The sequence below is a fragment of the Anthonomus grandis genome, chromosome 5 (assembly GCF_022605725.1).
Source record: "Anthonomus grandis grandis chromosome 5, icAntGran1.3, whole genome shotgun sequence".
NCBI classification, from domain to species: domain Eukaryota; kingdom Metazoa; phylum Arthropoda; class Insecta; order Coleoptera; family Curculionidae; genus Anthonomus; species Anthonomus grandis.
The window spans coordinates 27,904,884-27,929,189 of NC_065550.1; the positions used below are offsets into that span (position 1 = coordinate 27,904,884).

At 33.1% G+C, this 24,306-nt stretch overlaps 2 protein-coding genes across 4 annotated transcripts; both read right to left on the bottom strand.

Annotated features, from left to right (window-relative positions):
• Positions 1-96: 96 nt before the first annotated feature.
• On the bottom strand, positions 97-4,381 carry LOC126736247 (NF-kappa-B inhibitor-interacting Ras-like protein). Of its 2 annotated transcripts, none has more exons than XM_050440511.1 (3): positions 4,159-4,381; positions 3,836-4,102; positions 97-508 (listed from the first exon to the last, which is right to left on the bottom strand). In XM_050440511.1, exons 1-3 carry the CDS (start codon positions 4,222-4,224, stop codon positions 263-265), a joined length of 579 nt encoding a protein of 192 aa, XP_050296468.1. In that variant the 5' UTR covers positions 4,225-4,381; the 3' UTR covers positions 97-262. The 2 variants fall into 2 exon arrangements, with proteins under 2 accessions (XP_050296468.1, XP_050296469.1); XM_050440512.1 differs by having other exon boundaries at positions 364-508; positions 3,832-4,102.
• Positions 4,382-4,753: 372 nt separating this feature from the next.
• LOC126736424 (conserved oligomeric Golgi complex subunit 1) lies at positions 4,754-23,129 on the bottom strand. Of its 2 annotated transcripts, XM_050440757.1 has the most exons (14): positions 22,928-23,129; positions 22,680-22,847; positions 22,349-22,488; positions 22,155-22,291; positions 21,908-22,106; positions 21,712-21,850; positions 21,483-21,658; positions 21,164-21,430; positions 20,877-21,111; positions 17,719-18,007; positions 17,237-17,665; positions 16,792-16,989; positions 5,352-5,382; positions 4,754-5,209 (listed from the first exon to the last, which is right to left on the bottom strand). In XM_050440757.1, exons 1-13 carry the CDS (start codon positions 23,062-23,064, stop codon positions 5,377-5,379), a joined length of 2,520 nt encoding a protein of 839 aa, XP_050296714.1. In that variant the 5' UTR covers positions 23,065-23,129; the 3' UTR covers positions 4,754-5,209; positions 5,352-5,376. The 2 variants fall into 2 exon arrangements, with proteins under 2 accessions (XP_050296714.1, XP_050296713.1); XM_050440756.1 differs by lacking the exon at positions 5,352-5,382.
• Positions 23,130-24,306: the final 1,177 nt, after the last annotated feature.

Genomic DNA, 24,306 nt, shown 5'->3' on the forward strand with positions numbered 1-24,306 from the left:
TTTGAAGTATTTGGGCGATTTCAGTGTTTGCTTTAATATTTATGGAAGTATGTTAGAATTTGATTTTTATAAGCAAACTCAATAAAACACAAACGGTTTCTTATTTAAACTTAATAGAACCTTTATTGTATCAATTTAAAACTATTATAACAAATCAGCTTTATCAACTAAATAAATAAAATATTATGCTATTGAGATTTCTCTATGAGAGTATTTTTACATTGTTCATGTTAGTTTAGTAGTTGCTAAAATAACTAATAGTCTAACTATTGTCCTTCAAAACCTTCCTGCCCATGGATAGGGGTGTAAAAGTACTTTTACTAGGCGGAGGGTTCAATTTGCTAGTTATATAAACAAATGGCTCATACAAACTGGGTCTCTGCATGGCAGATGCAGTAAAATGCCTGATTTTTTCTCTATTACACCAGTCTGTTGCTTTACTTATCACATTTTGGCAGTCAGGGCTGTCAATGTCTTTAGTTCTGTTACCGAGGACTATCAGTGTCACCTGAAATATAATAATTTTATTGTTGGATGTCTATTTAATTCATGACTTTCAGGATAGAAGGTGTCAAATCTTTATTATTGTTAATACATAATAAAATGTTAAATATATGTCATACAAAGAATATATAATAAAACTTAGAACTCAAACTAGATTTAGACGAAACCGACAATAAGCTTATTGAGATAATCAAAATACAACCTTCACCTTACCTAGATGTAAATTTAAACAGAAAAGTCCAATCAATTATTTTTAGAATTCTGATAGGCCACACTAAAACCACTCATCAATTTATCTTAAAGAAGGAAAATCAACCAATATGCCCCTTTTGCAACGATTATAATCTCACCATAAAACATATTTTTGCACATTGCAATAGACTGCATACATTTAAAATAAAACACAATTTACCAATCACCACTAACCTAAAACATATACTTGAACCAAAGAAAGAAAATATAAAGAATATAATAGAATTCTTAAAGGAAGTAAATCTATATAATAAAATATATAAAAAAAAAAAACGTACAGGGCGCTAAAAGGCCTCAGATGCGCATCTTTACAAACCTAAATTCTCTCTCTCTCTCTCTCAAACTAACCCTAGCAATAGTATCACTTTTAAGTACATACACAAAAAAAGAGAAAAACATTTTATAGATAGTAAGAAGATAAGTACATTAGCAAAGTATTAAAACTGTGATTAAAATATTCCTCATATGTATAAAAAGCATTTTCTATTAGTAAGTTCTTGACTGCATTCTTAAAGCTAACAAGAGATTCATTTCTTAAATTCAAGAGCATTAACAAATTGCCAATACGATTTTAGCAGATTTCGCCTATTTCTAGTCTGATAATTAGGGACAACTTCATGTGTTATGTATCTCTGGATGTTTTGCTTCACATATAACACTCATACATAGGTCACAGTCATCTCTATATCCTAGAGTCACCATCACTTGTATAGCTCTTTTCTGGAACCCAAATATTCTCTCATCATTTACCTGTGAGAACACATCAGGTTTTTCCCAATTTGGTGCCAGACTGTCCAGACCTGGAACCCCTACTGTGGTATGGAAGAGTGTGTATGTGACGTTTGATTCAATACTTTTAAAGTCATTAATATAAATTAGAAATAGTATGGATCCAAGGATGGAGCCCTGAGGAACACCAATATTAACAACACTCTCCTCCGACGACACCCTTACAGATTGTACTCTCTTCTCAAGGTATAACTAGATCAACTTCACACTTCTTCGACACACTTGTGGACAGAAGTTGTACCTCGGTAGTTTTTTTAGGAGTATCCCATGGTCCGCACAATGAAACTCCTTACTTTAATCACAAAACACAACAGTACTGAAATGCATGCTATGTAAGGATTTCAAAACACTAGGTGAAGAACGCTAAGAGCAGTGGTCCTGTTCTTCCTGAAACCAAACTGTGCTCCAGAAAAATAGTTGTTACTCTTACAGAAATTTGTAATTCGCAAAGCTGTGGTCTTTTCAACTATTTTAGAGGTGATTGAGAGCAATGCGACCAGCCTATAATTCTCAGGGTGTCAATTTCGACTTTTTTAAATATGGGTGTTATTGTAATGACCTTTTTTAGAACTGCTGAAAATGTAGTGTGTAAGAGGCCTTATGCTAATATTTTTTATTATCTTAATAATGACAGGATTTAAGCCATATACATCACATTTTTGTTTTTTAAGCTGTCTATGAGATACCAGGTCTAGTTGAATGACACTTCAGAAAAGGAAAAGCTCTTTTAGGGATTTATATTGAATCTCTATTTAAGTGAGGTATATGTCTTATTGAGCTGGAAGCAATCTAATAAAAGTGATTTTTGTAGTGATGCTATAAGATTGAGATAGAGCCCTAAGTATTCCTCATTGTCTATTTATTGTGTTTCACATGGTTTTTGGAGGATTTCTTGAAGTTTAGATTACTCCGACTTTAGAATTAATTTTTGCTTTTTTTATTTCCTTTTTATGAAGTTTTTTAAAATCATTTAGTATTTGTAAGTTGTTATTAGATACTTTTGAGTTGTATGTAATACTGACTCCAAAATTTGACATGTGCTCTCATTGCTTTCAGTTTATTTAAGAACCATGTAATTTGGCCAGCTTGGTCTGACCTTACTTTATAGACTTTTTGAGGAAAGGATTCTGAAAAACATGATTCCTCCTTTTTGAAAAATGGCTTTACCAATGCATCTTTAACATAATTTGGACAACAACAAATATTTATAAGTTTGGTAAATGGAATAATAATGTGGTTTTTTACAGTCTTAATTAGAGATTATATTTAATCCATAAATGTCTCAACTAGTCTTGTTTTCAATATGATAAATTATGTCTCTTACCTCGTTGTACATAACTTCCTGAAAAGAGAAATTTGACCATTTGTCTAAGGAAAACCCTTGAGAGGGTCCTTAATACTAGGAGGCATATTTTGGAAAATGGTTTATGCAATTTCTGAGAAAAATTCATTAAAGTCTTTGCATGAAATGTTGTCATGCAGTTTTGCCTTACTAATAGTTTTGCCCCATGTTGTATTTATTATTTGCCACATTGCTTTTGCTGGATTTGAGGAGTTTTCGAATGAGCCTGTCATTAGAATCTATCTTTGCCCAGTTGACTTTTCTTTTATATGGTTTTTTTGTAATTTTTATTTACAAAAAAATTATATATAGAAATATCCTGTGACTCAAACTGATTTACCATCTGATCCAAAAGATTCAAACCCTACCTGTCAGTGTTCTGTTAAACCAGGTGTGAGGTAGATCTGTAGATGTCTTCTCTGGAAAGGATTTGAGATATGCTTTTTCAAGAATTGAAATAAACACAGCAAACATATTGTTGACATTACCAGTATCTGAATCTGATCATGATAAGTCCCAATTTATTTCACACACTCTTAGGACATTGATTACACTAGAATAAACATTGGCTGCTTTGGATTGAGCACAACATCTACACAGGGGGCAGAGGAGATATTTTGTTAATAAACATGCTTAGTATTCCATGTTGCCAGTGATTACTCAATATTAACAGAATTTTTTTTTGGCAATGTGCATCCTTGGTCGCATCAGTGTAAAACAGTTATATAAAATAACATATCATGAAAAGGTACCTTTTCAGCATTTAATTAAAAAAATCATTGTGAAGATTAAATAAAGGAGAATCAGTGATAACCACCAGAAATCTTTATGATTTCTGTTGCAGAAATTGCACCAATTATAGGATTTCCGCAATACATGTACATTTTTCTCCCGCGTGAACAACCCCTCGTTTCAAATTATATTATACATAGGTCCTCTCTTACCTACCTCCTTTTTATCCTTATTTTTATCAATATCCTTTTTAATAGACATAAGAACATCAAGAGAGCTAATATTGTGTGTATCGTAAATTAATATATAACCATCAGCAAGCACCAAGTAGTGCCTCAACAACTGCTGACTTGTGGTTCCATTAGCAGTGGTGGTTTGTGAACTTTCTATGCCTGCTGTATCATAAAACCTAATTTTCTCTCTGGCCCCTCTATCGGATTCTATGTTTGCTACATAGATATCTTCGATAGTAGGGTGGAGTTCCTAAATAGTACTCAGGAGTTAAAAAAAAATGAGAAAGTACGAGAAATGATACTTACAGAACTACTACTAATGTTTCCATAAATTACTTGCTCTAGAATGGCCGTTTTGCCTACTCCTTTCATGCCACAAACGACCACTTTGCACGTTTTTTCCCATTTTTTATCCGATTTAATTGAAAATTATTAACAAATTGAAGAAAATAAGTTTTTACTCTGTATAAGACAGAGAAAATATTTTTTAAAACATTGTTTACTAATTTTTACTATTGTTCTATTGTTGTGACAGGTGCAACATCTGTCACTTCACAATGACATTTGACGTTAGAATGACATTTAAAGGGTGGTTGTCATAAGATGCTTAGGGCGTTTACACACTTGTGGCCAGTAGAAGCCAAAATTAATACATTCGCGATAATGTTGAACTCATAGAAATCGTGGACCAATCATGATTTATTACCTTTAATGATAAAATGGTTCATTTTGCCCGTAAAACGGTATTGGTTAATAAACCGAAATACTGTAGGCGACCATGTTTTGGTGACAAGCAACGGCCATTTTTTGGTGACATATTGAGGTAGCGATGAATACTTCTCAAGTCTATTTTTAAATAAAAAATTGTTCATTATAGAGAGTGAAAGATAAGTGAAAAACATTTTATAACACTTTTTTTTATTAACAAGTCTTGCCAATATTTTTACAATATCAAATATAAATATTAAAATATAACATATGAAGCGATACCAAAGTGTACTTTGGCGCCTGGCCTATGTTTAATAAAACAGCATAATTTACAAATGTACAAGTGGAAAACTGTGTACCTAATATCCCCAAATAATATTTATAAACAAGTGAATAATAAACACGTGTATTTACATTATTTATCTATGACGTTTAAAGCAAATATTTGGAAATTAGAAACCTATAACCGACAAAATATAGTAAATTACTATAATTAATATAAAAAAACTATAGCGACTGGATTAAAGCGTTACGAAAACCAGTCCGTGGAAAAGTTTCCGAACAACGAGGCGGCGCTTTGCCGCATAACAGATGCGGGTTCTTGGCTGGTTTTTTTAGGTGTTTGTTTGCTGGGTTTTTGTTTATTTTCCTGTAAAATATTTAAGTAAATAAATACTCAGTAATTGGGTTAATAATGAATGGTATTAAAGAGCAAAACACTTATATGGCACAGGACAAGCGTTAAATGTTGTTATAAAAAATCCAAAAGGTTAAGTGAAACACACTTTTACCTCTTTGTAAAGACCAGATTCTAATTTAAACCTGGAAACAAAAAATAATTATAATTATATGTGAAATGTAGGGTAGGATAAGTAGGAACGCGAAAGGGTGTCCAATAGTGATGGGCACTTAAGGCTTGTGAACGTAGAGAATAAAAAAATATAACCAAAATCCCGGACGTAAATAATTATGGTTTTATTTTGTTTAAAATAATGTATATGTCGCAGCCTTGTATATGTATATGTCGCAGCCTTCCATATCTTCTTACGCTTCTCAATCCTAATTAATAAAGTATTTAGACGCTCCTTAATTTGAAAACGTAATTTTACAACGTTTTATCAACCTGTGTGTTTGATGACTTTTTCAGGTAATATGTCGAGAACCTCACAGCTCGGTTTACAAAAGTACACTGAGAAAAGGCTTCGGATTTATAAGCTGTTATAAATCCTAAATCTTCTAAACTAAGCAGTAACAAGTAATATGAGGTTATAGGGATTATTCAATGATTCTATTGTAAAGAGATTATAGTTTAGAAGACCATGTATAAATTACTTAATCACTAAAATCTTTGGTCCGTATAATATCCTAAACTGTGGCACAAGGGTTCAATTCAGTTACAGTTTAATGTTGATCTGTTTCGCACGACTTAAATAAATTCAAATCTGTTCTTCCAGATATAATGAAATTCTACATTGTTTTGCTACATTCGGTCATTACATGAAAAGTCTGGCATTTTTATGAAACGCTGCCAAACACTGAAACAGATCACTGTTACGCCGAAAGACTATAAACTTGTGTGCTTCGGTCGCTTGATGAAAACGAGCAAAATTACCTTAGGTGTCCGACTGTATTGGACGTTTCATGTAACGCTTCGAATCTACTTTGCACTTGCTGAAACAACATCAACGAAATAACACACATACTAACCTCAAAATAAATTTTATTACAAAAATAACAGTTCAAGCTACAGTTCGAGAGCAAAAATATAAAAGAAAGTAAAACGCATAATATATTAATCAAAGTAAACAAATGATAAGTTACTTATTAAAACACGGCAAGCTATTATGGCACCGACTGTCACAAAGTACGCTATTTTTTTTACAGATACACTTATTTTTAGTACACTGTTGCTTGCTGGGTTTACACGAACATTTGAGAAAGCCTTGACCACCTGATCCTAATGACACAGCCTCTCTTAAGCTCAGTGATTTTTCCAAGGGGATTTCCTCTTTATTAAGAAATGCTGAACCCGCAACAGTGAGATTTTCAGCACCAAACCATCCCTTTATAATACCGTGTTTACCTGCAACCTGATTTACACCATTTTCTGATCTATTATTAAACAAATCATATTCCTGGAATCTCCTGGACCTCTGTCGACTTTAGGAATATTTAACAACACACAATCACCTACATTGAAAGTCGGCAATTTTTTTGCCGAACTACTCAACATTTTTTTTGGCTGCTTCTTCAGTTTTATTTCTAGCTTCGGCGCGTTCCTCAGAGATGTTTTTGCTAGCGGAACATAAATTGCACAGTACTGAAGATCCTTGTTGACAAACTTCAGTAATATTAACAACACGTAAACAATTTTCGCAAATTGCTTCTTTAGATCTTCTTTCCTCCGAGCAAGACACAATATTGATAATGTCGGTATCTTCATCAGCGAGACTTTCATGTGCATCCGATATTTCGACAACTGAATCTTCTTCGTTATTTATAATTTTCATAAGCTCTTCTTCGGAAATTAATGTTTTTGCAAGCGCTGAGGGGATGTTACTAGAAGATAGACCAACTTTAGGTTCACAGCCTAAAAGTGCTTTATACGGAGACCGTCCTATTGTTCTGTGAAATGAGATATTCTTTTGCCATTGCACAAACTGAAGCCCTACCGACCATCTTTTGCTATTCGTGTCAGACATCCAAGCTCGTATCATGTTTTCAACGTCTTGGTTTGACCGTTCAATGCTGCCTTGACTCTGGGGGTGTCTAGGACGACCGTCTACTATAACCCTTAACCACTATTCCAAAAAAAAATCGCAACAACTATTGATGTTGCCTGTTGATTGACACTGTATTATTTATTCAAAAAAAGGTAACGACACTTACAACGTATTTTCTAACATAAAAACAAAAACATTTTAACAAAAAAAAACTTAGTGCAGTTAGGAATAACTTTTACTGCACATTGTTGACAAATAGGCTTTTTACAGTTATTGCAAACAGTGTTTGTTTTTCGGTCCTTTGACCATGGGCATATGGCACATCTTTTTCGCTTGGACGTTGTTCTATCAGTGAGTGGTACAGGAGGTTCTGGAATCTCAGTGTAAGATATATTGGAGCCCATTTCTCGAACCTTTCGAGGTACCTTTGTATTTCCTAGTCTTTTTATGACGAACAGCTTGCATAACGATACCCCTAGCCGCTTTAGAAAATCATAGCGCGTAGTTTTTGTTTCATTAGATGCACAGTTACATAAAACATAACTATTAATTCCAGCAATATTCAATATTGCATGAAATAATGCTATTGGCCAACGTCTTGTTCTGCGCGAAGTAGAATAATTTACGCATTTTTCGTCAAGAGCATCAACCCCTTTAGTCCCATTGTAGTACTCAATTATATCTGGTTTCAATGAAATTTCATTTATCTTATTATCGTGGTGCATACTTGATACTAATATAACTGCTTTATTAGTTTTTGGAACAAATGATACCATGGTAATCGCCGGAGAAAAACTAAACAGTGAACTTTTAGGTTGTCGCTTACGGCTGGGTTGAAATTCTGGTGGTATTTGACGTTTATTTTTTTTTAGAGTGCCTACATAAGTAAGCTTATTATTCAGCAGCTCATTTACTATCTCAATTGAAGAGTACCAGTTGTCAGCGGTTACATTGCGGTTAGTACCCATTATGTGCTTTGTCAAACCAAGCACAACCTCCGAAGGATTCGAAAAACGTTTTTCTTTAGGGGCCCGATCTCCAATTTGGGCACCTGTATATACTTCGGCGTTCAACATATAGTGGGTCTTTGAATCCGCCAGAATTTGTACTTTCAAGCCATACTTGGCTGGTTTACTAGGGATGTACATACGGAATCCGCATCTACCACTAAAGGGTACCAACATCTCATCCAGGGTAACATTATTACCAGGGTTATACACTTCCCGTACGTTATCCACAAATGTATTAAAAACTTCTGAAATCCGCGCCAGTATGTCCAATTTGATCCTTTTCTTCCTGGTTTGTAAATCATCAAAACGTAAATAACAAAGCAAAAAAGAAAATCTTGCAAGGCTCATTGTAGCTCTAAAAATGTCTCTTCCTGTTCCATCAGTACACCATATTGACCTTAGATCCTCATGACCAGACTTGAATAAGCCTTGAAGATATAACAAACCAAAAAAGGCTTTTAGCTCATCTTCACTTGTTTTGGCAATAAACGTTGGTTGAAATTTTCTTCTGGCAGCCCTACGTCTTTTGAAACTTTTATATTTGGCCTGACACAGTCCAATTTTTATATTTGTAAATTTACAAACTATCTTTAGGATCTTATCATTTATAAGTAAATTCCATGCTGACTCAGGGTGGATTGGACAATGCAAAGCTCTTCAAACCTGGTTTAGTGTAAATAATGTTATGAGCTGCTGCTCTTCCACGTGGTGCTGCTCCTTTTGACCATCTTGTTCCATCCTTTCCAACCCAAGACGTAAAATTAATTAAAGGTTGATCTTCCTCAGAATCATCATTGCCAGAAACCCCAGAAGCCTCACTCAGAGAATCATGTTCACTAAATAGCTCGCAGTCCTCTTCAGAATCATCGCTTTTATCTCCATCCTCCAAAATTTTTCTAAGAGCGTCCTGTTCATTGTCAGCAATTTCCAAGGGCACATTGGCGCCATTTTCATCATCCGTGAACTCATTAGTTTCATTCACGTTTTCGAGGTCCTGCCAAAAATCGTAATTTTCTATAATGTCTAAAAGCTCCGCATCCGTGTATAATTTGGAATCCATTTTTATGGATAACTAGATACAAAAATTACAATAAACACTTGTTCAAAACAATTTTTATGCAAAAAAACTTTTGAAAAATTCAAAAAAATATTTATAACGCAACAACTACCGCTGGGTCACTTTGACCTCATTTACTTATTTACAAACTCGCGACCGTTGTCGCTCTGGAGAATTTTCGGGGCTCCTATTAACAGAAAAATACTTAATAAGTTGGAAGCAACTTCCTCGATACGAATTTTGTGGCATGATCTTGATAATTCATTATCCATTTGAATTGCTTGTCGGGAAGCGATTGGAAATCTATCAGGTCCACCTGCCCTCTTTCATTAAAATCTTTGCTTACAATGGGATGTACTACAATTTTTTGTTTGCCATGTTTCTTTTCATTGCGGCTTTTGTAGCATTGAACAAAACATTCTATGACCGGACGTGGGATACTCAATTTATTTTTGAGAGCTACTTCCATTTTAACGCGACCACCGTGCCCTGTTTTGTTCATATGATATTCACATAATTTCTCAAATAAATCCTCGTACGCCACTACAAACTCGATTTCATCCTCGCTTTTATGTTTCTTTATTAAATGTGATTGGTCAGAAAGGTCAGAAATGTTCAAATAATTAAAATTTTCTTGTGCCTCGCTATTATAGAACCCCCTGTGTATCTAATAATAATTTTCTGCGAAAGTACAATGCTTCCCATAAAACTTTTCTAGGAAACATTTTTTCTAAAAAGCTAACTTTGCCACACTATTGGGCCATCCTGTATACCTAACATTATACAGGTTGCCCCAATAATCCGTGGACATAGAACTGCCACGTATTTTTGGTATTAAAATAAGTTGATTGGACACAATTTACCTCTATACAAAGTGCTTCGTTTGTCCGTTAGAAGGCATCAAAGTTTAACAATAAAAACACAGTTTGATATTTTTATTATATAAAACAAAATCTAATTGCATAGAAAGTAGCCCCTTATTACTGCTAGTTACATCAAAATACTAGTTAAACAAAAAACAAAAGTTACTAAGTTTCATCAAAATCGGAGAAATTGTTTTTGACTAATCAACAAAAAACGATTTTTTTTATAAAAATGTTAACACCCTGTATCTCGAAAACTAAGCTCTAACAGACAAATGAAGCACTTTTGTTTAGAGGTAAATTGTCTCCAATCGACTTATTTTAATTTCAAAAATACGTGTTAGTTCGATGTCTACGAAATATTAGGACACCCTGTATATCTAAATATTGCTATCCAAACTACACAAGTGTATAAAATTTCAAAATGATAGGTTCGCAGGTAGTACCTACTAACAGTGGGGATATGTTTTTGTAATAGCATGAATTTATTTACAGCGTACACTGTACAAATCACGAGTCCACGAGAAACCCGGGAAATCCCGGATATAAACTTAACCTAAACAATCTATAAGAATGAGATAAGTACTTACGGTTTCTGCTTAGCTGCTACAATTTCCTGTATAACTGTTTCAATTTTGTGCTTTGTATAAGGCTTTCGTAGAGGTTTCTGGGAATAAAACTCTTCTAATTTCTTGTAGAATTGCGTTTGTTGTGTGACAATAATACTCTCGGCCGTCGTCATTTTGAGGTTAGTATGTGTGTTATTTCGTTGATGTTGATTCAGCAAGTGCAAAGTAGATTCGAACCGGTACATGAAACGTCCAATACAGTCGGACACCTAACGTAATTTTGCTCGCTTTCATCAAGCGGCCGAAGCACGCTGACGTTACACGTAACGTCTAAAATTTATAGTCTTTCGGCGTAACAGTTATCTGTTTCAGTGTTTGGCAGCTTTTCATGTAATGACTGATTACAGTAGAAGGCTGCGACATATTATATACAAAAAACAAAAATAAACTGCCTTAAAAAATAATTCTGAGTATTCTTTAAGGAATCTGAACAGTCACTTTTTATTTTTTAAATCTAATAAATATGTTCGACCTTTTTTGACCTGTGAAATATTATTGCATTTTCCGGTGTATATATGACACCAGTTGGAATTTTTGATTTACGCAGAAGATGCTGGGATTCTTAGTAGATTTTTTCTATTTCTTTATTTTAATATAAAACTGGAGTCCTACAAGGATTTATTCTCGAGCCGTTGTTATTTTCTCTGTATGCCGCAGACAAGAAATGTAATATCTTATTTTAAACCTCAACAGTTTGCCGACGATTCCCAGGTGTATGCGACTTTTTTTGCTGACTCTTTTCTTTTTTCTCAAAATCAATTCAATCAGGGCAGGATATTTACAAATCTGCTGGAAACCATAATATTAAATTTAAAGTTAAATGCCTCTAAGTCATGTGTTCTTTTCCTTGACTAAAATAAAAAGTTTGATTTGATTTCAAAAATGTTATTAAAATTTTCAATATAAAAATTCCAGTGGTCTCAGAAGCAAAAAATGTAGGCCTTATACAGGGTGTTGTTACTTAAAGGTATGTCATAATTTAAAAGGGACATTCCTGGACCGATTTTAAGCCGAAAAGTTCATATAAACATGGGTCCTAAAATGCTTAGTTTTTAAGATACAGGGTGTTAAAGTTTTATTTTTTTTTTCGTTTTTAATAAATTTTTCAAATACGGTTTAAAATATTGAACTGAATTTTGGCACAAGATATTATGGCATAAAAACACATTTTTTAGATGTTCACCTACTTTTTTTAGCAACCAGTGGCGTAGCTATGATGAATTTTTAATATAATTTTACAAAAAAAATACTAAAAAATGCCATTGACTTACGAAAAAAATTATGATTTTATCTTAATTATCAATCAATTATAAACAAAAAATTCCTCCATGACTTTTGTCGTAAATCTTACCGTTTGAGTGTAATCGTTAATTAAAAAAACGTCTTTTATGCATAAGATGCATCTTTAAAAAATATGGAAATAAATCAAGTTAGCTTTGCTCGTTGCCAGCAACTGTTTTTTTGTTGTTGTAAACATTATGACACTGACATTAATGATTATTTTTGATTGTGTTAAGTTTGATTTTATTTTCAGTTTTTATTAGGTACATTTTTCAAATATTTATTTTCAAGCTATTTTTTACAAACTGGTGAACAAAAAGCAACAACAATTAAATACAATAGATACATACATAATTTACAACAAATGTTGGAAATGACCACCTCTTGCCTCTATGCTTTTGCTCTTCTTCTCATAGAATCACGAACTCTTTCGAAAATTCCAGGCGTGTTTCGTATAGTTTCACATCCGTCAATAATTCTATTTCTTAGTTCTTCTAATGTCACAATTGGTGTCTGATAAACCAATGTTTTTAGGTGTCCCCACAAAAAAAAATCTAGGCTATTTAAGTCAGGTGATCTAGGTGGCCAAAACTGTGGTCCTCCACGGCCTATCCATTTATTTCGGTAGACTCTATTTAAATCCTCACGAGCCAATATGCTAAAGTAGGCTGGAGCACCATCATGCATAAACCAAAGTTGTTGCCGTAACTGAAGAGGAACATCTTCGAGAAGCAAAGGCAAATCATTTTGAAGAAAATTACAATAATTAAGGCGTCCTGGTAAAAAAAATGGTCCAATTAAATGATCGGATACGGTACCGATCCAAACGTTTATTGATAATTGTTCCTGAAAATGTGTCTCTGTAATCGCATGAGAGTTTTCTTGAGCCCATGCAGTAATGATTAATATGGAAATTGATTATTGCATTTCTGGAGAATTGCAATAGCGTCGTCCGTAAACAAGATGTTCGCACCAAATTGAGGATTTTGTGTTACTTTTTGGAGATACCATCTACAAAATTGCGTACGCGGTTCATAATCTCTAAGAAGCAATGCCTGAACCCTTTGTATATGAAAAGGATATAACAAAGAATCCCTTAAAATTTCCCATACCGTCTTGTAGCAGATGTTCAATACCATACCAACTTTTCATGTACTTGTGGTCGGATCCTCTTCGACGGCATGTAGGACAGCCTCTTCAACTGCCGGTGTCCTAACTGTACGGGGCCTTCCCTCGGCAGAATTAGCCTTAAAACTCCCAGATTCAGCCAGACGACGATGAATGTTTATAAATATTCTTCTATCTGGGACAGCGCGATTAGGATACCTTTCTTGATACAAACGCCGCGCCTCCATAGCATTACCATTGGCAAGTCCAAAAAGGAAATGCATTTGCGTCATTTCCAAATTAGAATAATCTACCATTTTTCAACTAGTACAATTCACGTTTTAAGATCCAAAGGGTACTAAAAACAAACTGCCAAGAATAATCACTAACGCAAGTGTCATAATGTTTAAAACAACAAAAACAATTTCTGGCAACGAGCAAAGCTAATTTGATTTATTTCCATAATTTTTAAAGATGCATTTTATGCATAAAAGATGTTTTTTTAATTAACGATTACACCCAAACGGTAAGATTTACGGCAAAAGTCATGGAGGAATTTTTTGTTTATAACTGATTGATAATTAAGATAAAATCATTATTTTTTTTCGTAAGTCAATGCCGTAGTATTTTTTTTTGTAAAATTGTATTAAAAATTCATCATAGCGACGCCGCTGGTTGCTAAAAAAAAGTAGGTGAACATCTAAAAAATGTGTTTTTATGCCATAATATCCTGTGCCAAAATTCAGTTCAATATTTTAAACCGTATTGAAAAATTGATTAAAAACGAAAAAAAAAATAAAACTTAACACCCTGTATCTTAAAAACTAAGCATTTTAGGACCCATGTTTATATGAACTTTTCGACTTAAAATCGGTCCAGGAATGTCCCTTTTAAACGATGACATACCTTTAAGTAACACCCTGTATACTTGAGAATAAATTAACCTTTGATTCTCATATAAATAAAAAAAGTATTACCTATTTGCGACTAAAGCATTTATAAAAATTTAAGATGCATTTTCCGGAAAAAACAAAATATGACATATGCAATTCACTAACTCATATCTTTACTTAATTATAGATATAATTTAAAATGATTCAATCATTTTTGCCACATCAAAATCAATTCAAAAAATTCTTGAATGCGTTTTTTATTCAATATTCCCTAAAGAAATCATATCACTCTTTTCTTAAATAAATTCTCAATTTTGTGGATGTCAATTAGGAGAAGATATCACGTGTTTTGCTTTATTCATCAAATAATAAAGACTTATGTAATAATTTTATGTGGTTTCAATATCAATATTTTTCTACTTCCCTCCTCACTTCTATTTATATGTTAATTTTTTCTTAAAAATTATAATTTATTCATGTTTTGTTCTTTTCAGGAAAGAAAGTATATGTAATTTTTTTTTTGAATTTCAATGAAGTAATCGTTTCAAGGATGCATCACACGTAACTCCTTGCTAAGGTATTACTGTGGAACGGTTTCCTTATAATTGAGATGCACTATCCTATTCGCCTCTTTTGTTAAGTTAAATTATGTCGAATAATGTAATCTGTAAGTTTTTTTTGACAAATAAACATTTTTTCTTTCTTTATTTTAATAGATAAAACATGTAGCGTAAAAAACTGATTTTTCACAGCATCTTTTAAAACTCAAATACCTGAGAAACGCGATTTTGAATATTCACAGTTTTGGCACTATATTCTCTAATTACAACTTTTGAAAAACATCTATTTATTGTCTAGTTAGTTAGTATTAAAAAAGCACGTCATTTTAAATGAATAGTGATTTTGAATCAAAAATTGTTTTTATAAAAGAATTTTGTGTATCCATTTATTATTTCCTCTTTTAAATTTTAAAACCTTGATGAAATGGGAAAAGCGAAAAAATAAACGTATTATAAATGTCATTTTGGTTTAATTCTATATAAACTTGCGTGCATAGAAATCGGCCCACTGTAAACTTTTGACTTTTAGACTTTAGACAATTTAATATCCTTTAATGTGAGTAGAAATTTATCAAGAAGGCTTATCGTGTATATGCGTAGCCACCGGTAAACAAATGAACCGTGTTTATGTGGTGATTGTAACGAATATAACAAATTTGTCAAATAATAAAATTATTGCGTTTGCAACTGAAATTTGCATATTATTCGTTTTTCATAACCTCAATAGTGTTCAAGTGTGTTAATTGAATGCATAATACACCACAAAAAGCCGCCCAAGTTATTGCTTTAATCGAAAATGGACTTAGTCGGCGAGCTGTTGCTAGACAATTGGATATGACTCGCGCAGCGGTTCGAAGAGTGTGCCAACGTTATGAGGAGACTGGACCCTTTCATAGGCGACCTGGAACAGGTAGGAAGCGATTTACAACCGCTCGTGATGACCGCTTTATTGTGTCAACAATATTAAGAAATTTTCACCTTAATGGCGTTCAAGTGCAACGACAGCTCCGTGAGGTGCGAGGAGTGCCTATTAGGCAGTGGACAGTGAGACGAAGACTGCAGGAAAATAACCTGACCCCTAAAACACCTGCGATTGGTCCAAAACTTACTCTGCACTGCGTTTTGCAAGGGATCATCTGAATTGGACGTTGGAACAATGGGGATCTGTTCTGTTCTCAGATGAGTCCAGAATATGCCTCCATGGTAGCGACCGAAGAAGGAAAGTGTACCGAAGACCAAGAGAGCGATTTGCAGATTGCTGCTTTGAAAAGCAAAGTGCTTATGGAGGTGGTTTCTGCATGATCTGCAATTTCTATAGAAGTACGAACCGACCTTCAGTTCATTCGTAGGGGCGACCGTGTTCACGGAAGAAGAGGTTTAACGGCTGCTAGGTATATCGAGGAGATTTAAGCAATTCATGTGGTACCTTACGTCGACTACATTGGAGATGAATTTACCTTTATGCATGACAACGCAAGGCCGCACACCGCAAGAATCGTGCAAGATTACATTGCAGAAGTCGGTTTTCGAATTATGGAGTGGCCAGCATACAGTCCTGACCTAAATCCGATCGTACATTTATGGGATGAGCTAAAACGAAGAATTCGAGCTAGACTTCGTACCCCAAACTCGATCCCAGAGCTTATTGTTGCAGTAGAAGAAGAGTGGCTAAACATCCCACAAGAAACAATAGCAAACTTGATTAGATCTATGCCTAATCGTATGAGAGATGTTATTAGGGCAAGAGGAGGTCATACCCATTATTAAAAAATTAAGTGTTAAGTTTTAAATTGTCAATAACCCTATTTATGTTAATAATAAAAAAGCCTAATTTTCTTAATTAATTAATTTCACTATGTTAAAGATAGGATGTTCAAATAAGTTTTCATAAATTTTTACTCATATTAAAATGATCTGATGTATAATTTTTTTTAAAAATATATTTAAAGTCAAAAGTTTACAGTGGGCCGATTTCTATGCACGCAAGTGTATGTTGCCTTGTTTTGACGCATTTTTTTCCTTTGTAAATATGTAAAAATCCACTCTTTTCATAAACCAAACTAGAAACATCCACTATAAGAAATTATTAAATATTTCCGGTACCTTACCGTGAATTTAGGTTTACTAGGTCCACTCCCAGGTATTCTCTGAGATGGAGCGGTAATAGGTAAAAGAGGAAACCAGGCATTCGTAGATGGGGTACTTAAAGACATAAGCGATGGATTCTTCTCTTGTTCCTTAGGTTTAGCGTAAGCACCGAGGTTCACCAGCTGAGCAGAAGAGGGCAGCAGGCATCCAAATAACAACTAAAATAATTATAAAAATCAACTTAACTAAGTCAAAGAATTCATCCAGGATGCTGGTAAAAGAATTTACAAAAAGAATTAAACAAAATATCAAAATCTACAAGGTTTATTTAGTGGTTGTGGTAAGTGAATATTGGTAAGTTGTTTCATTTTTCGATGTTAATAATTGATGCCCTATTAGAGTGAAACATAAGTCATAATGCTGTAGATTATAAATATTTTTTTTTTTTAAATTTAGCTTTCTTACTTGTGATTGTCCTACTGCTTTCTTAACATTCGTCTGCAAATAACTATAAAACACGTCCAAGTCAAAAGGGTCGATTTTGCCCCTGAGTTTATCACAGATAGTTTGTGCATAGTTCACCATGGTAGTGTTCTCTCTGGGTATACAAAGCGTCGTAAGATACCTTACGTCCAATAAATACTGTAAAGCTTGAATTTGATTTAGGTTTGCAGTAGAAATTTCCTCGTATTTTTTTAAAATTCTATTAACGTTCGCTTCTATAAATAATACATGAATGGCCTTTGGTAGGGTAAAGGGCAATACTTGGCTCAGGTCCTGGTTAAGTTTAACCAGCACTTTAGTAAGCGGTATACTGGGTTTCAAAGGTACTTTTATCTGCGAATTAAACACTTTTTCTTCCGCTTGTTCTTGGATTTCAATTTCATCCCACTTCTGAAAATATAAAATGCTGAAATAAAAACGGTCCATAAAGTAAAGACACTAACCGATAAATTCGTTAACATATCAGCCTCAGTACAATCGAATTTGTTCACTAAAATCCCGGTTTCTTCTACGGTTTTTTTCACCCAGTTAGACCACAGATTTTGACTAGTCTTTTTGAACGTATCACATATCCTCTGCCATTCAGATCCGGCTTTTCCGAACTCGCAACAAGTGCGAAAGTGTGTGCACAGTGCGCAACTCGCTTGGAGAAATCTTGCGCACAATAAGGACTTTTGTACCAAGTCCGGATCTGAGTCTAGCGAAACTAGGTTGGTGATGTAAGTTGCAATTCTGGAAAAAAAAATATAAAGAAAAATAATAAACATATAGTTTGTATATATAATAGTAATAAATGTCTTTTATTATTCAAATTCATTACAAACTTGATACAAAAAAAAAACAAGGTACCTGAACCTGGCGCAGTCTAGCTTTATATAGCTACTCCACTGAACCAGATCAGGGTGTATTTAAAGTATATAAACCAACATTATAACAACATGTTATATGTAAAGAAATATTCCCAATTATAATGTAACACAAAAAAAGTTTTCTTCTTTTATAAAAAACAGCAAATTTGATACATATTAAACAGTAAGAGAATTGTTTTGAATATTCATAAGAACAATTTTATATTTCCTGCTAAATTTATCTGCACGAAGGTCAACAAATTCTGCAGGTATTTTATTGTAGCACTGAACAGCATTGTAAGAAAACGATCGCTGGAACATAGCACTCCTATGGACCGGCATGGTTAACTTATTTCTAGCTCTAACATTTACCCCGTGTACATTTGCTCTAAACAACAATCTATTCCTTATAGTCGCAGGTGCCTTTGGGCTGCTAATGATTTTTATCAAAAAAGTGGAAAAATGAAGAATTCTACGATTGTCCATTTTAAGCCAGTTAATTGTTTTAAAATATTGAGAAATATGATCATACTTACGTAAGCCATAAACCAATCTGATACAGGCATTTTGAATTTCTAAGCAAAAACCATAAACATAATCACAGTAGTTAAAATAAGAGAGCACCATGGCCTCACATAGACTGCGTTGAAGACTTAGATTAAAAATATCTCTATTACTATAATATAAGAGTTTTAAAGCTGCAAACGATTTTTGAACAATTTTTTTAACATGCTCCCTGAATCTCAACTTACTGTCCATCACAATGCCTAAATTTTTGGCAGTTTCAAGAACCGAAAATATCAAGAAATTAACAGAGGAAAAATACGAGGAACAGCTATAACATTGAAGTACTATTCAAATTATTTATTTATTTAATACACAGGGTAACATCATTAGCAATGTATCAAAACTTAAAGATTATCAAAATTAGTAATAAATACATTATCATAAAGCGAAAAATATTATTTACAAAAAAACAACAACATTTAGCAAGAAGTCTTTTAAAATGAGTTAAAGTAATCAAAATTGTATTTATTCAATAGCCCCAGGTACATATCTAATGAGTTGTGAATACCATAAGATTTTCTGTTTAAAGGAATGTTGAAAACACTCGGGTATCGTAAAATTTAATTGGTAAATCTGCCTCAAAAGATCTGGATGAATCCACTTATGACTGTAAATAAAAACAGCCGCTGTCGATAAAAATAGATTAATAGTAGAAGATCTATAGCAGAATAATCATGATTTTCAATGGTAATGCAAGTATGGTATGTACAATACCTCAGAAAATTATGTTGGATTCCCTACAAAGTACCAACATGATTCTGGCAACATCCAATCTATTCAATATCTAAAGCTATTGAAAAATATTTACAATTTCTAGTAACAAAGAGAAGAAGTGTAGATGTCTTTATTGAAACAGTATTTATATGGTTAACAAATGTGACCTTGTCATCTAAAATGACGACCACATCCTGATTAGAAGAAAAATACTCTTTACGACACATCCCACTGATTTAGTGACATCCAAGAGAGTTTGTGATCCAACATATTGAAAGCCTTACTCAAGTCAAAATACAGTGCAAATGTGCACTTGCCAGCATTTATGGCTTTTGAAATGGCATTTCTCGCATTTAAATAAAAGAGTTCCTGTAGATACTAAACCATGGCAGGTTTGGGTTTTCGGGAAGATTGTAGAGAACCTTTTAGAAGTCTCAAAATATTAACTACCCTCTCAATTTATTTCATATTCGAAAATGTCTTATACTTTAAGGACAACTTACTGAAATTTAAATTTCACTTTGGGGTCTTACCTACTGTTCACAATAGATTAAAAAGTTGTCAAAATAGCCTACGCGGCCTCTCAATTAAGTTTTATAAATTTCTTCCTATTGACATAAAAAATTAAAAAAGAGTTCAATGAAAAATAAAATTAAACTAATTCCAATCTTGAAGTCTTGAGTTTTTATTTATCACACTGGGCAAAAGTAAATGTTGAATTATTAAGTAGATTTAATATTTTAAATAATTCAATTGTAGTTCTGTATCTCTTTTTCATTGACAAGTGTATATACTGACCTAGATAAATGGCTTCTTTAAATTCCACTCATTATAAGTTATTTTTATTGTGAGTATCATAGGGTGATAATCAAAGTTATGCTTATACTGGATAAGTCAGGTTCTATGTGTAAAATGTATAACACGAAGTAGACTTAATAGGGATGTTAAGGTCAACAGATATAGAAGTGTTCGGATTTTCGGTTTTTTCGGATCTAAGGTTCACATCAGGGAATGGATACAGCACACACATGCAATAATATTCCATGATTTGGTAAATAATTTATAATAAACACTCATTCACTGGTTTTATTAAAATATATATAAGTATTTTATTAAGCCTTATATTTGGAAAAATGATTTTGCTTATAATATTACTAAGGTATTTTTTTTCAAGTTTTTGACAATTTACTGTATTAGACAACTAATTCATTGGACAACATGATTGGACAGTTCTGAAGAAGATATTTTTAGCAAGTTGCTAAATAAAGAAATTTCTATGTAAATCATTTATTTTCTTCAGTTGTAGACAGTGTCAGTTTTAAATAAATGAATTCTGTTAATTTGGAAAATAAACATCTATTATTATTATTATTAACATCTATTTATAGTCATTTTGTCAAATTAAATATTGATAGGCAAAAACATCATTGTGCTAATACAATATTCAAACTTAGAAAATATTCAAGACTTACCCCAATGAATAATTTGTACTTTCAGTCATCAAATGATTTTCTAACTGTTCTTTATCAATAAATTTTCTTTTATATTTAAAGTCTCCTATTAAAAATGGAAAACTGGGTATTCCAGTATATTCAGTTCCATATAAATACTGCGAAACATCCTCTAATAGTCCTAAGTACTTTTTGTCCAACTTTTCGCACAATTGCACCACCAGTTTTGAGTAGCCTTTGGTTTTCATGGAAAGGCCTGGAAAACATTTTTTCTGGTATAATCTTAAATAAGCAAATCTTTCACATACCTATATGGTTATCCTCCATTTTACTAACATCTTCATTATTCTCCTTCCAAGAATACCACCTTAAATCCAACTCACTTCTTAACAGTTTCGAGTTGTTTAAGGTGGATTTGATATCATCGTTAAGTTCATTAATGTTCTTTAAAATAATTTTAGAAATTAGTTCTTGTGCCCTAAGGGTTATTAAATTTTGGAAAAAGTGATACCAGATGTCAAAATTGTCTGGTAAAAGTAGATCACTGCAGATTGTGGGCCAGGAGTCAGGCAACTCTAAAATTCATGTAAAAGCAGTAAGTTATCAATAATTTGATGCTTTACTTACCAATTTTTAGTGATTCTTCCCTGATTAAATATAACCCTTTAACAGTAGTTACATGTTGCAAACTTTTTCCTAAACCAGAATCAATACTTTTCTGAGTAAATTCCAACCAACTGTCAACCACTACTTTGTCTAATTTTTCATTTTTATTTTGGGTGAATATTGGATCTAACTTTGGCCTGCAATTTGATTATTTAGCAAATAATTTGACATGTGAATCACAAAATCTTACTTAAAAGTTCTTATTATATCAGGAATATAACTAACTAAGGGTGTAATCGGCAGTTTTAATTTTGTGAGGGTTGCCGGAGCATCATTTCCTACTATAGAGTCAAGCTCCTTCCAAATTAGGCCATTTTTACTTTCATTATCTAAAATTGTGTAATTAAAATTAAAAATAATCAAATTTACCTTAAAAAACCACTTACATATAAAACAGTCATGTAGTAATAGTACAGTGGTCACAAGACATTTCACCATCGCACAAATTTGCAGCCTTACATTATCATACTGGGTGTTAATTACACTTTGTAATGCTGTTTTTCTATGGTCTATAAATATGCTTAATAAGTGGTCAATTGTTTTATTTTCTAGCAGCATTAAGGCATTTAGGTTTTTACTAGCTTCCTAAAAGCATATAAATGAAATTCCTAATCAAACTTATTAATTTATTACCTCTGAAGTTAACTCAACTGACTCTAATTGACCAGTAACATGTTCACATATATTTTCTCTAAGTGTTGATAAACTCGCTTTTAAATGCTTTAGTAATGGTACTCTTGTTAGATGATCATTCTGGGTTAAATTGAAACCTAAAGTTGAATCAAATGAATCATAATGGAAAATTGGTCTGTAAAGGAATTATATACCCAAGTGAATATGTTGAGCTAAAAGGTAATACTGGGTAGCATCAAGATTTAGTCCATTATCTAATGCTAGCCAAATTTGTTCATTTAAAAATATGGCCAGTCTCACTTGTATAATTAGTGTCCTTTCTTCATGGTCACTCCTGTAAAAAGAGAGGTAATTTTTATAGATATTTTCTCCAAAAATTATGGATCAGTAGTAGTTTAGATACAGCAACCGATTTATCTGTTAAATAATATTTAGGAAATGAGTTTACAAATGATTCCACAAGGAGTGGCTTTAATGATGCCTATTTAAAAACAAAAATATGAACTATTGCAAAGTAACACTTACTTTCCATTAGCTTTTTCTTTATTTACTACTGCAGGGTCCCGGTTTTGAACTTGAACAAGATCTTCACAGGTCCTGGTGATTTTGTCTATGCTCGAGACTATATTTTGTGATATTTCTTTCATTGATTTTATTGCATCGGAGGCTGCCAGTATGTCTTTGTAACGATCCCTACAGTAAAAACCACGTTATTTTAATGAACTTATAATAAATTCCATAGAAATATTAAAGAAAATTGGTGTTACACTGACCCAACCATAGAGCGCAAATCGTTGCGTTTCCTTTCGATTTCTGCATCTAATAATTTTTCTATTTCAATTATTTCATCGATGTTACGTTCCTCAAATAGTTTATTAACATCTAGACGCATCAAATCATTTCTATTCATGTTTATAGGGTAGTTTTTTAATATTATTTTTTTTTTTGATTTTCATAACCTAAAAATGAAAACTGGAAACGTCAACAAAAACAAATTTGACGCCATGACGTTCATTTGACGTAGAGTAACATCGTTAGTATGGGACAAATATCGAGTAAAGAGCAGGAATTTAAAGATAATTAGTTCGTTTATCAATGGATTAGCTGACTGCAGGATAACCATGAGTTTTTAATTATTAATCTCTTGGTACTTATTCCTTTTAAATATTCTATTATTTGTAGCAGTCAAGGCCAAGGTTTTAATGACTATAATATGTCTTTTAAATACAAAAATATATTATGTTTGACGTCATGACGTTTATTTGACGTAGAGTGACATCGTTAGTATAGAATAAGTTTCGAGTAGAAAGCAAGAATTAAAAGATAATTATGTTTGCTTATCAATAGATTAGCTGACTGAAGGTTCATTGTGAGTTTATAATTATATTTCGGCGCTTCATTCTTCATAGATTACTATACAATTATTCACTATGTAGTACCGCTTCTGCTTGGGTGGTAACAAGTGAATTTTTCCACAAATAAATTTCAGCTCAAATCCGAGGAGTAAGTTGTAATTTTAAGTAATAACGTTATTAATTTCTTTCAGCATAATGGGAAAGGGTTCAAGGAACCGAAAAAGGTCAGTTTCTGGCTCCGATTCAAGGGAGTCAGCGCTGGCTTTCCATGACCTCGACGCCCGTATGAAGCGTATTGAGCAATTCATAGTTAAAACAACACGTGGAAATACTAAATCTAGAGGCAGGCCAAAAAGAAGCCGATCTAGATCATCTGACTCGTGTTCAGAACATTCAGCGCGTCCTCGAAGACGCGACTGGATTTCGCGGAGCCCTGACTCGAGTGAGCAGGAGCCCCGAACCCCTATCCATCCACGTAAGAGGTATAGGCGTCTAGACTCGAGTGAGCTGGACCAACCTAATCATAGACCTTCCAAGATGATCGAGCAAGTGCAAGTGCACAGCAGAACAATAGACTCTGAGGTGGACAATAGAGAGGAGATCCTAGTCATCCACCCAGACAAGGATACAGAACAGTTTCTAACTCTGAAAGATGACACAGACCCCAATGACATTATAAGCGAGGGCATTGAACTACACCCAGCCATGGTTTCTAGATGCTCTAACATAATTAAATGCGGGCTAGATAAACAAAAAAGACTAGATCTAACTAAAAAATATCTTGTACCCAATAAAAA

What these genes read in the sequence shown, in the direction of transcription:
- LOC126736247 (XM_050440511.1), bottom strand. Translation starts at nt 4,224, where the DNA reads ATGAAAGGAGTAGGCAAAACGGCCATTCTAGAGCAAGTAATTTATGGA. An exon ending in GAAACATTAGTAGTAGTTCT is followed by an intron (nt 4,103 to 4,158) that starts GTAAGTATCATT and finishes AGTACTATTTAG; the next exon opens with GAACTCCACCCTACTATCGA. An exon ending in AAAATAAGGATAAAAAGGAG is followed by an intron (nt 509 to 3,835) that starts GTAGGTAAGAGA and finishes ATTATATTTCAG; the next exon opens with GTGACACTGATAGTCCTCGG.
- LOC126736424 (XM_050440756.1), bottom strand. Translation starts at nt 23,064, where the DNA reads ATGAATAGAAATGATTTGATGCGTCTAGATGTTAATAAACTATTTGAG. An exon ending in ACTACATGACTGTTTTATAT is followed by an intron (nt 21,851 to 21,907) that starts GTAAGTGGTTTT and finishes ACACAATTTTAG; the next exon opens with ATAATGAAAGTAAAAATGGC. An exon ending in CTAGTAAACCTAAATTCACG is followed by an intron (nt 5,210 to 16,791) that starts GTAAGGTACCGG and finishes AATATTTTACAG; the next exon opens with GAAAATAAACAAAAACCCAG.